The sequence below is a fragment of the Neoarius graeffei genome, chromosome 9, assembly GCF_027579695.1.
Source record: "Neoarius graeffei isolate fNeoGra1 chromosome 9, fNeoGra1.pri, whole genome shotgun sequence".
In the NCBI taxonomy this organism is placed as follows: domain Eukaryota; kingdom Metazoa; phylum Chordata; class Actinopteri; order Siluriformes; family Ariidae; genus Neoarius; species Neoarius graeffei.
Window position 1 is genome coordinate 56,221,126 of NC_083577.1, and position 12,835 is coordinate 56,233,960.

Below are 12,835 nucleotides of genomic sequence, written 5' to 3' on the forward strand. Positions count from 1 at the left end.
TTAATACATAAAATGTAATAACAAAGTCACAAACTCAAGGTCCATGGGCTATCAAAAGTCAAATAATGACAATAGTGCAATTGTGAAGAGGGTGGGCAAAGTTGGGGGGCCCAAAATTCCAATCTTTCATGGGGCCCAAAATTTCTGGCGGCGCCCCTGGCGAGAAGTGCATGCTGATTCCTAAGTTGACGTCACTCTTGTGTTTACCTGTACGGAGGTGCGAGGTGCGAGCCCAGCGTGGTGGTTGGTGTAGGACCCAGCGGAAGTGCGGAGGGTGAGGGAGCGCGCGCGCGCGCGCAGGCTCCTCCTTGTCTCCGGTGTCAAACTTGACATCAGCGCTCGCGCTGAGAATGGTAACTGGCTCAGTGGTGAAGAGCTCACTCACGTCGGTGGCATGCTTCATGGAGTTATGTACCTTCCCTTGCCCGCTCAACTGCCATCATGGGTTGCAGCCCGCGCTTCCTAACCCTTCTGCTCCTTCTCTTCATGCTCGTTTCCTGCGCCGAATTCATCGTTTATCCGTCAAATGAAGGTAAGCAGGCGCGCGGTGGCAGAAGAGCTGAGCGGCTCACAGACTCTGCGCTCGCGACTCACAGACTCTGCGCTCGCGACTCACGGACGGACTCTGCGCGCGTGTCTGCGGCATGTCCCAAGTTTTTCGCTTTAACGTCGTCCAGACTCATTCCATGTGACAGCACATATTTCCGCAGTACAGTTACTGGGATGTTCACCTGGTATGACTGTCCTTGACTGGGAGGAAAACAATAAACGCGGTTTATGAGTGAAGCAGATTTCTGGCAGTTTTGCTGTTTGCTTTACAGAACAGTGAACTCGGGTCATTTGGTATCTATTAACATCAGACACTCTTGAAGAGCAACTTCATTCATATGCATGGTTTATTATTATTAAGACAATTTCTAAGCGCGTAGACAGTATAATCTGTCACTCTTTCTTAACTTGGAGTTGTTGGGGTTTTTTTTAATTCAGCTTGAAAATGTTATTTTAATAGGAACAGGCATCGTGCATTAGTCTGGAGTTTTCACATGGACCAGGGAACTGTCCCGAGAGCTGCTCTAAACCACCAGCCTGTTACAGGCCTCTACACACACTCTTATACAGGGTGTTCCAAAAGTCTCCTCACACAGGGGAAATGAACCATTTTTAGCAAAATGTATTCCAAATGTTTTCATACTTAGTTTATATATATGTTTGTATTCTTCCAAATTGATACTGAAAGCAGAAAAAAAATCCTATGCAATTTCTATGCACATTTCAATTCATGAATTTGCCGCTCTTCTAAGTTTCCGTTTAAATAGAACTCAGGGTCAGGGAACACATGGACCTTTCTTTCTTTCTTTCTTTCTTTCTTTCTTTCTTTCTTTCTTTCTTTCTTTTACAGCTTCACATCCTAGTTGAACGTAGTCTTAAGGCATCAATTTAAAAAGGTAAGATTTTCTTAATTTGAATAAGACTAACAGGAGATTCACGTGAAAGTATTCCACTAATAAGGGAAGTGTAAAGTGAGTTGTGGTATATCCAGAGTTAAAGGTCAAAGGCTGATAATCTGGTGCTGCGTCGAGGCAACTTGCGTCAACTTCACATCAGGCTGCTTTACTGAAATATCCATGCTTTTAGAGTCCTGCTCCTGAAAAGGGCACTAGAGTTTTCAGTAAAATACAGCTCTGTGCAGAATTTACATGTCACTTATCATTCATTAATCTAAGATCTTCAAGTCGGCTTCAGTGAATAGAGCAGGCCGAAATTATTATTATTATTATTATTATTTAAAAAAAGTTAAATGCATCCTCGCACAGTATATAAAATAATGTTTTATTTCTCAGTAGGCTATTTCCGACGAGTTAAAAGTTTTAAAATAATAAGTGGTCTTTTATATAGTGTAGAATATTTTAGATGGACTTTATTCCAGTTGATGAAGCGTTGTGTGTGTGTGTGTGTGTGTGTGTGTGTGTGTGTGTGTGTGTGTGTGTGTGTGTGTGAGAGAGAGAGAGAAATAAACACATCTTTATAACTAATCTCTGGAGCAGTGTAAGTGTGTAGAGTTAACTTTTTCCTCATGGCCACAAATACAGATGTACTTTTAATGTTTAACAGCCACTTCCAAACTTCCAAAGTATTTATTTATTTACTTACTTACCTACTTCAAGTACGTGAATTACGTGGTCAAAATATCAGCAGACAAAACAAAAATTAAAACCCGCAGAGAACTTTTTTTTTTTTTTTTTGGGGGGGGGGGGGGGGGGGGCGCAGTGCGACTAATTGAACAGAATATTATTTAAGATGGTTTTATCCAGCATTATTTATGGAAGGAGCTGGGAATCGAGACTGACTTTATAAACGCTACAGATTATTGTAAAGTTATATTTAACAATCTTATAGATCTCTCTCTCTCTCTCTCTGTCCGTAATCACATAGCCCCCATAGAAACCAGTGGTGCTCCTTGCTGGCATTGTTCAGCAGTCAGACCAGGTTTAAGGTGTGCTGCTGGAGGACTAAAGGCGCTTATAGGCGCAGGTTTCTCACCAGTGAGTGTCAGTATAGAGCCACACACACACACCGCTAAACCTTTATTATTATTATTATTATTATTATTATTATTATTATAACATATTTGAGGTCAGAGTTTGTCCCAAGAGCATTAAAGCTCATCTAAGGGGGCTTAGTCCAAAACTTTACGCTAAGTAAACCTTTATACCGGTTACATGAAGGTGGTCTCGGCTTTTTACTTTCTTAATTGGGCCTAAAATTTGCGATGAGAATTATTCTAGCACAATTTTTAAAAATTACTTTGACGTCAAACTGTAAAATCTCCCACAGACCCTTTGCTTTTTATCTTGTAGATAGATAGATAGATAGATAGATAGATAGATAGATAGATAGATAGATAGATAGATAGATAGATAGATAATTCTGTAATTTTGCTTACAGGCAGAATTTCTTAAATGCTGTTTGTATTGTACTATAGAGGCAAATTAGAAACTTCTCCATTTTGTTGTTGCTGGATGAGGATACTTTGAGCATTTGCCCTATTTTCTTCATAAGAGCAATATAACACTGAGGAAGATGATAGCGATTCAGCAGCAGTGAGGCTGGAGTTAGACATGTGGCTGAAACTTTCAACTCGGATCAGTGTGTGGTTTCTAAAGTGTCCTGTTTAAACAGAGAAAGGCACCAAGCAGAAGGTGATGAGGGCTTTCTCAGCACGCTTGAGGTTGATTTGTATGAGTAAGGTGTATGATTGGCACACTTTTTTTCTCTCTCTCTTGCTGTTCACAACGCAGCGAGTCAGAGCTGGAAGCGATCATACGACCCAGAAAGAAAAACACAACAGCAAAACAAAGTGTAGCCTGTAGAAAGGGATAAAGCTGTGGAAACCCCAGTCTACACGGATCATTCTAATCACCACTCATTAACAGGAAGCTTGTTCACAATCAGCTAACATTAAAAATGCCAGCAAGACACTCACAGGGGTTTGATGGACAGTCCAGGCCCAGATACAACAGAACCTTACTGTGGTTCCGGTTAAATAAGACAGCTGGCCTGAAAGATCTGCTCTGTACACTGCTCCACTCAAACTACAACATCAACAGCGAACACACAGCTACAAGTTATAATAATAATAATAATAATAATAATAATAATGTAAAACAGATAATGAGATGAGAGATGAGATAAATAATGTAAAAATGATTTGTTGTTTTAACTTAAAAAAGTTAGTACCTGAGCTGCCTTAAAATTTTGAGTTCACTGAAATGTATATGGTAAGTTAAATTGTTCGCCTCATTGTGTTCACTTACTATATTAATTTCAATTAACTCAAAGTTTTAAGGCATGCCAGGTACTAACTTTTTTAAGTTAAAACAACAAATCATTTTTTACAGTGAATTTGTTTCTTTAAAATGTCTCATTAATTTGTAACATATAATAGTTGTATAAATTGTAATATACACTACTACTTACTGAAATATTGAAATGCTATATTTTTCTTTACTGAATGTAACTTTTCTGGAGCATTTCTATATATTTAATATTGTGTGTGTGTGTGTGTGTGTGTGTGTGTGTGTGTGTGTGTGTGTTGGTGGGGACTACACTAATTGAACGTCTGACAGTTTTGATCTTGTGGGGACATTTTTTCTGGACTGCATGAGAAAAATAGTTTAAAAAACTGCGCTTGTTAATTAAACAAATGAACAAACAAATAAATAAACAAAGTTTTGGTTTCATTGTGGTTACTGAAGTAGCTGCGGTAATAATTATGGCAATGGAACGTTTTCACAAGGATAGTAAGACAAACGTGTGTGTGTGTGTGTGTGTGTGTGTGTGTGTGTGTGTGTGTGTGTGTGTGTTGGTGGGGACCACACTGATTGAACGTCTGACAGTTTTGATCTTGTGGGGACATTTTTTTCTGGACCGCATGAGAAAAATAGTTTAAAAAAAAAACCTGCACTTGCTAATTAATTAATTAAACAAACAAACAAACAAAGTTTTGGTTTCATTTTGGTTACTGAAGTAGCTGTAGTAATAATTGTGGCAGTGGAAGGTTTTCACAAGGATAGTAAGGATAGTAAGTGTGTGTTTATATAGTACTGAAGACTAAATATCCCCACAAGGATAGTAATATCTGACAATTTCAACCTTGTGGGGACATTTGGATGGTTTCCACAAGGAAATTGCTGTTGTTGTGTTTTATATATATATATATATATATATAACCAAAGAGTTTCCTTTTCATTACTGAGGTTAAAGTTAGGTTTAGGTGCAGGCACAGCATTAATTAACTGCAATAATAATTATGTCAATGGAAGGTCCTCACAAGGATAGTGTGTGTGTGTGTGTGTGTGTGTGTGTGTGTGTGTTTATATATATATATATATATATATATATATATATATATATATATATATATATATATATAAAACAGATTTTTTGTATTTTGGGCTTTGCATGCTAAATAATGACATTTTAGATTTGGTTAACTAGCCTTTATAGCATCTCTTTTGAAGCTTATGTTTGAAAAAAAAAAAAAAGGTTACCATTATTTTTTATAATGAGTTCCAGGATAACAGTTAGGTCTCATGCCATATTGATATTTTCCTACATAATAAACAGTTCATGAGAGAGAGCTAAATGTGTGTATATGTTTTGCTATCTTTTCTTTAATCTGGGCTGACTCCCTAGTGAAACATTCTTTTGTTTAAAATAGCAAATTAATGCGATTTTGCTGCTGCCATTTAGCCGGCCCTGTGAAGTCAGGTCTGGGCAACTCCGACAAACCTGTAGGACTTTTATTTCTTAAGCTGCATAATTGAAGGTGATAGTTTAGTATATGGTGGATAGGTCATCTAAAACGATATGCCCGTTTCAAGACTGTACTGCATATTGATGTTTTCAAAAATTCTTGGAAGCACTCTAATTCTAAATATTTATGCTCTAATTGAATTTTTTTTAATAACACATCACACAAATTACCTCAGTTTCTGTATTTACTGAACCAACCTTTGCCATGACGATGCCTTCTGTATTTTTAGAGAGAGCGTCATTTTGGGAGGTTCAGGGTGTAAAGGTGCTTTTTTGCTCTCACTGAAAGCAGTGATTTGTGAATGATGGTACCTTTCAGAGGTGCCGAAAACCTGCTTACACATGTGCTCATGGTAAAAATAGTGCATTTGGGGCCAGAAGTGTGCTCAGGCTGCTGGTGTTGTGCGGGCAGAGACTGCTCGGTGCTCACAGGGAGCTGACCGAGGGAAAAGCTGCACAGAGGTTGGAGTTGAAGGCACATGCAAGCAGAGCTGAATTGTTCATACTCTGCAGTTTAATACTTCACTACATCACTGTAGGTTGTATTGATTTATTGTTTTTATATGTTTATTTTAATATTTCAAAAGTACTATTTATAATAAATGAATTATTATATTTAGATATTTAAATATCTTTTTTATCTCAAATTTCTGAAGGTCTGCCTCAAGAACTTAACATACATTGTACAGGTATTCCAGCTTTTATGGCCACTGTAAATGTCGTGACAACAGACATGTATTTGTTTGTTTTTGAGAGGGCATTGGTTTTCGAGTGATGTTTAAACATCGTTCACTACTCACGAGAGGCTCTTGGGGACTTAGATAACTTAATCTGTCGTACATTCTTCTTTGAAATCAATCCTCAGTTTGTCCATACACACACACACACACACACACACACACACACACACACACACACACACACACACACACACACACACAGTCAGCTTTTAATAAAGCCAAGCCTCAGCATGCCTGATCTCCTTGGACTGCACTTCTGAGGTGTTTCACCACGCAATTTCCATCTGAATTCAATAACAGATTTAATTAGCTAATCAAGAAAGGTGAAGGTTAGCTGAATGATGAAAAAAAAGCTGTCTGATTGTCTCATCAACCACCGTCTGATTATAAACATTTTTGGGGGGTTTTCTGAGTGGTAATATACAGCTGTGCTGACTGTACAGTCAAGACTTATCCATGATACTGTAAATATTTGACAAATAGGATATTGTATGCATTTCTGGGCCGTCATGTGATAGGTAGAGAATGAAACAAGCCATTGTGTTTTTTCTCAGTGCTGCTGATGAGTTCAATAAATGTGCAATGTGCTGATGAAAACAATAGTTGCTGGTGCAGGAATGATTTATCAGGACATTGGATGCTCACGGAGAGACTGTGGTTGTGATCCTAGATTACTGTCTCTGTCATGTATTGATTGCATCTGTTTTGCCTGTCGTTGTTTATTCCTATGGACAAGCAGTGGATAAGCTATTAATAAGCTGGCGTTACAGGATTGAGCTGGGAGAGGATGCCCGATGTGCCCCCATTTCTTGGTGCTGGAAGGGTGGTGCCTTTGGCTGAGATTTCCTGCTCCTGCAGCTGAAGAATTTGCTTCACCAATATAGCCATCTAATTTTCTGTTCTCAAATTCCCCTGGTCGGCTCAATTTGAGACGTTGGCTCGGCTCATTGAGAAAGTTAAATTGGAACCAATGGAGCTGGATGTCAGCTGCCATTACCGGACACAAGCAGATATCTTCATTACAGTTAATAGGAAATTGTCTGCTGTATGGGAACAGCCAGCTGTTTCGGTAGGTGTGGTCCCATTTGCAGAATTATGTGCTTGAATCTAACAATCTAATACACGGTATGCCACAAAGTATTTGTACCAATCAGTCTCCTATTTTATGTGGATTCAGCATTTGTTGTATTTGAAACTAACTGCTCACTTATATGACTCATTCGTAATCTCTGTCAGATCTTAATGTCACGACCATTACTTAATTAAGCATATTTTTACTAATCAAGTGCCCTTTTTTCAGTTGTATGTGTCATTTTGTTTGGGATAAACATTTACTGGACAGTGCATTCGAGATGGTGAGTCACAGGCACCCTGCTGAGCTTCCCACATGGCAGCTACAATTATACATTTATTGCACGTTGAAGCAATCTTTGTTCTTTTTGCTCTCTGTTCAGTTAAGCTGAGTAGAACACCAGACTGAAAGATGTTAAAAGTTTGTCAGGAGTGGCGTATGACAATGTCTTTGTATACGCTCACTTCTTGTGTCTTATAATCTACTATAGAACTACATAGTGCATTATAGTGCTCATGCTTTAGAGACAGCCATTTTGTCTTAGATTTACACTCCTCAATATTTAAAAAAAATCCTCCTCGCGTTTTGTTTGTAAAATGGATTTCATGAAGGAATGGTTACAGTCAGCACGTTACAACTACTCATTTCATCTGTGAGTTTCAAAACTGCATTTAAAAAAAAAACAAAAAAATCCATTAATATTCGTGTCTAATGTAGCGTCTTCTATTTGCTTGTTACAAGTTATTCACTAAAAAGTTTTTTTTTCTTAAATCTCAGCATAAGTGTCGAACTGTCAGTAGAACCCGGCTCATAATCTTTTCACAGCTTACATTACATTAATTATTGGATATTGGCTTTCATTCAGAGAATGCCTGCCAGATGTGTTCTACTTAAAGATCAGTGGAAAAACAGTGCGTCATACAAAGAAACAGTGCAGTAGATATGGACATGTGAGCCATCATTGCCCATCGGCAGCCTCTTCCCGTCAGCAGGGCAGGGACTGACATCTAACTGTCTGACTGATGTGGGTATTTCCCTGTTTCCCCAGTGGCTGCACCCACCACAGTCATTTGGAGGATGAGTTTGCTTGACTAAGAGAAGAAGCTTGCACTGTTTGTTTAATTTGATCATCTCATGAGAGTTGTGCAGCTGAATAAATAGTCTGTTGGTCAGAATGTACATGCCTCCCGGGGGACTGGTAGGAGGGTAGTAGAGGCTAATAAGAGATACTAACTCATTTTTTCTCTCTCTTTCTTTCTCTTTTCCTGCAGTTAACCTGTTGGATTCCAAAGCAAGCCAAGGGGAGCTGGGATGGATATCATATCCACCTCATGGGGTATGTATGTCCATGTTAACCATAATTCTCTGTGAGAGAGAACAGGCACGACATACAGTAGTGCTATTCAATATTTAAACTATTTTGTCTTTTGGTAAAATAAAAATATAATTTAGTAGAAGCTTGGGGAAATAGGACACCTAAAGACGGTGTTCTGGGTGTTTAAAATAGATAATTTATTTTATTCTCAAAACCCAAAGTGCCCAGTAACAACAGTGTTTATTTATCTTACTGTGAATTGGCCCCAGGGGCTACTTAATCCAACCATTATTAAACTTTATTAAGTGTTAAAATTACTTCTTGGCACTTGCTGAAGGTAATCCAGTAATTTTCTCCATATAACTGCCAAATCTGGTTTCCGCTTGCTTTTTTTTTTTATTGTTGGCACTGTAAAATATAGGCTAGACTGTCCTTTTAGTGTAGATGGTGGCTAAAAGGGAATAAACTGACTTTGAGATAACATGTCTTTTAGGTAAAGACATTGTTTCATGGAGAAAATAATACTACTTACTTATTACTAAATTTACAACTAATAAATTTGAATAGTCTTTAAGTTAGACAGAAACACGAGAACACAGGTGCAGGTTTGAATTTTATTAAAACTAATCGAAACAGAAAAACCAAAAGGAGAATGCTGTGACCTCAAAGCATAAACCGACAAACAGGCAAAAGCTATAGCTAAGATTTGACAAGGAATTATGACAGAGAAAGGCTCAGGAATATAACAGAATCTTGAGTAAGACTGTATAAAGAAATCGGAGTGTCCGGGTTACTTCAAGGGGTGCAGGAGATCGCAAACAAGTGCCCAAGCTTCGAAGTCTGGTGATTGGAAAAGGGGATAGGTGACCGTGACTGTGAGCTGGCATGAAGTTTAGCAGAGGATCTTGGGTATTGTAGTTAGTTTTAATTGTTAGTATTTGAGAACAGGTACAGATGACAATTAATCTTATACAACCATAAAGGTGAAAGTGAATGTGGTAACATTTATTTAGCACATCTCATTGTCATAACTGGTGAAGGAGAATGCAAAAGATCAAGACCTTGAGATAAATTTTCTATAATTACTCATGACTTTTACCTAGTTTTGAGTGATAAGCATTTTGCCCTAAGAACTATGCCCTCAAAAATTATTACACGTAATGTGCCGGCACAGCATTGACACTGATGGATGGGTTCCCCGCCTTCTGCCGGTGTAAGCACAAATCGGCCCGGTTAAAGCAAATTGGGAGCTAAACCCATCAGACGCTCCCCACGTGGCCGCCTGCCTCAATAAGGACAGTAAATATAAATTGGCTCAGCGTGGTTGACTTTTTAAACGCGCAGCTCTGTTTATTATGGCTCGTCCAAATTGCATCAAGCCTCAGTCTGGGATTCATTACTCACGGCAGGAGGATTACTTTGCCTTTGCTCCATGATTACCTAGAGTGCCTAGCTTGTAGCTCAGTGCCGACACAGAGATCATATTTGCTGTGAAGGGAAGAGATGTAGGGCATGATTATGAACTGGAGATTAGGGATTTGATAATACCTCAGCACTGTACATTAGACAACCTAATGCTGGATCACCTCTGGGAAAAAAGAAAGAGTGAAGCAGCCATTTAATGCCTCAGTGGCACAACTCTATCACCGCTTTTAAACCATAACTTCGTGCAGTTGAATAAAAGATGGACATTTTGTCACAAAACTGTGGATATTTTAAACTGCATAGACAAGCAACCTCCCGAAGCCCAAGTAAAATGTGGATGGATTGAATATATTTGGCTCTGTGGAAAATCAGACATTTTAGTAAAAGAACAACCGCAAAGTCTGAAGTAATAGCTGCAAATTAGATTCTACTTTGCTTCAAAACCAAAAGGCGCTGCTTCTCAGAACTTTCTGTATATTGTGAAAACAGTATTTATTCCATTTAATAAAAATGTGAAGTAATGAGTAACTCTATAATCTGTTGGAAGTTTAAAAAAAAAAATCCTGGCCAGTACAGAATGTCCGGTTCAGTACTATAAGAACTAGACAGAAATTCTCATATTCCACTTCACTTTGTAATTCTGGGTCTTATTCAGGCAAGATCCATTTTCATGACTCCAAAAAGACAATAGTATTAACACAAAGGTCAAAGAATTTCAGAGCTTCAGTATGTTTTGGGATCTGAAAAGAATACCAAAAATGTGTCCAGCTGGATGAAGTGTGAAGAAAAGCTGCTGTATAAACTGGGATTAGCACATCATATGGCCTCGGTGGGGTAAATGGGCAGTGCACAATGTGTTATGGTTCCACAGTCATAAAATAGCGATGGAAAGGCATTGACTGATAGGTTACAGTTGTCCTGATGGCCTAGTGTAGGAAATTTTAGCCGGTGGAACATTTGCAGCCACTTCTGCTGTTTCCAGCCTTGATGTGAGAATGATGTAGACTCAATTGAAATTCTGACATAAAAGGAGGATAGAAGGGCAAACAGTTCTGAAAAAAAAACAAAAGACAAAAAAAACAGTTTTTAAGGCACTATTGCTATGAAATTAGATATGAATTTATGCCGCTTGTTTTATTTGAAGTGCTTACTAGAATGATGTCAGTTAAAAGAAGGTATCAGAGTAAATCTGATGCATCTGTACACTGTCAGAAATAGGGGTACAGTAGGAGTCCATGTTTGTCCCCCAAGGTACAGTCTACACTAATATACCCCCTAGGGCTCATTATTGGACCTCAAGGTAACTGTGTGTACCTTTTTAAGGCCAAAAAGGTACATATATGTTCCCAAGTGGTATATAAAGGGAACAAATAAGTACCTTAGAGAGTACTGCCCCAGTGACAAGCCGTTGTTCTCCTAAAGGTACCATAATATACTTTATTTTCTGAGAGTGTGTTGTACTGTATATCATAGATTATAGCTCTTGGTAGATCTTTATTTTATCCATATGCAATAACGCCTTATTAAAGGAGAACTGAAGTAATTTTTAAACTTACTTTACTTCTTAATTAACGTGTTATTCAATTATGTTTTCGGTTTTATTAACATCGTGACTCGTATTGGCAACTATTTGCAATTAAATATTATACTTATTGGCCTATTTGGTTTTTAGACATATTGAATTTAGTTCACTTGGTCCATGGCAGGCGTCACTTATCCGCACGATCTTGATGAGACTTGTGCGAGACTTCGAAACGTCAAGTGTCAGCCAGGTGTCAGTGCTGCCATTTTGAAAACTGTTTTCCTAACAAAATATTGCACAAAAACGAGTTTAAATGACGATTACTGCCTACTTTTTTCAAACTTTCCTGATTGCTATCAAAACAAACAAAACTTCCTGCTTGATTACATCAGCATTCAAAAGAGGGCGCGCGCGTCTTTTGACAACGTTGGCAGATGTCGGTCATTTTGATTTCCGCTGTACGTTTTACTTCCGTCCTACGATGTCTCGCAAAGGTCTCAACAAATCTCGTTTACGGCCATTGCTTTGACATATGGACTGATATATTACATAGCTTATTTCAAATACTCATAACTTGCTATAGCAGCGACAAAATAGCTATCAAAAATCCATTCCTATATTTAATAAAATGAGATAAATAGAATTTTGATAATAAAAATTTGCCTTCAGTTCCCCTTTAATATATATCTTCAGTCTTCTGCCATCTCAGCACTCAGGTGTGTAATGCAGTTCGTAGAAGAAAATGTGCTCTAATTTGTTCATCAAAAGAATTACAATGAACAATGTAGGATTTGCTAGACTCAGTTTTGTCTTCTATATGAATAAGCCAACACATGTCTGATACCAGAAGAACCCGAGCTTAAATATCAGTCTTTTCTAACTAATGCAATTTCACTGTAATGCATGAAAGAAGCTGAAATTGTATTATGGATTTCTGAAACATAAGCCCTCGTTCAGTTGGTCTTTTTTCACACAAGTGCCAGAGTATCTGTTCGTCAAAAGTATTTACCAGTTGATCTGTCTTCACAGTGCGAGTACACATAGAGGAAGAGTTGGCCACAATTCTGCTAAATGTACCAACTGCTGATTTTCATGTTTCCTTGGTGCTTTCCTTACTGAAAGGGGATTATTGATGTAAAGCAGGGGTCACCAAACTTTTTTCTCTGGGGGCCACATTGTCGTTCCTGACTGTGATGGGGGCCGGGGTCAGGTCAGCTATATCACATAGAATTGTATGACCCAGACAAATATGACCACCAGCAGGCCTCATTGTGTAGTAGAGTTTACTAGCCTGGCACGGCCATCCCCACTACTATATCCATACTACTATATCAACACTTGATTCCTGGCACATATTTGTTTATCTTTACTAGTGGTTTGCAAAAGTAGTAATCAAGTCTTCACACTTTGTTTTAATTTGAAATACCACAGATATTCCATTTATT

General features: G+C 38.3%; 1 protein-coding gene across 5 annotated transcripts in view; it reads left to right on the top strand.

The window, feature by feature from the left end:
* The first annotated feature begins 343 nt into the window (after positions 1–343).
* Positions 344–12,835, top strand: part of epha3 (eph receptor A3) — a 138,170-nt gene continuing 125,678 nt past the window's right edge. For all 5 annotated transcript variants that reach the window (XM_060929871.1, XM_060929873.1, XM_060929872.1 and 2 more), the window contains exons 1-2: positions 344–532; positions 8,400–8,464. In XM_060929871.1, coding sequence (XP_060785854.1) covers positions 442–532; positions 8,400–8,464 — 156 coding nt within the window. In that variant the 5' untranslated portion in view covers positions 344–441. The remainder of the gene's footprint in view (positions 533–8,399; positions 8,465–12,835) is intronic.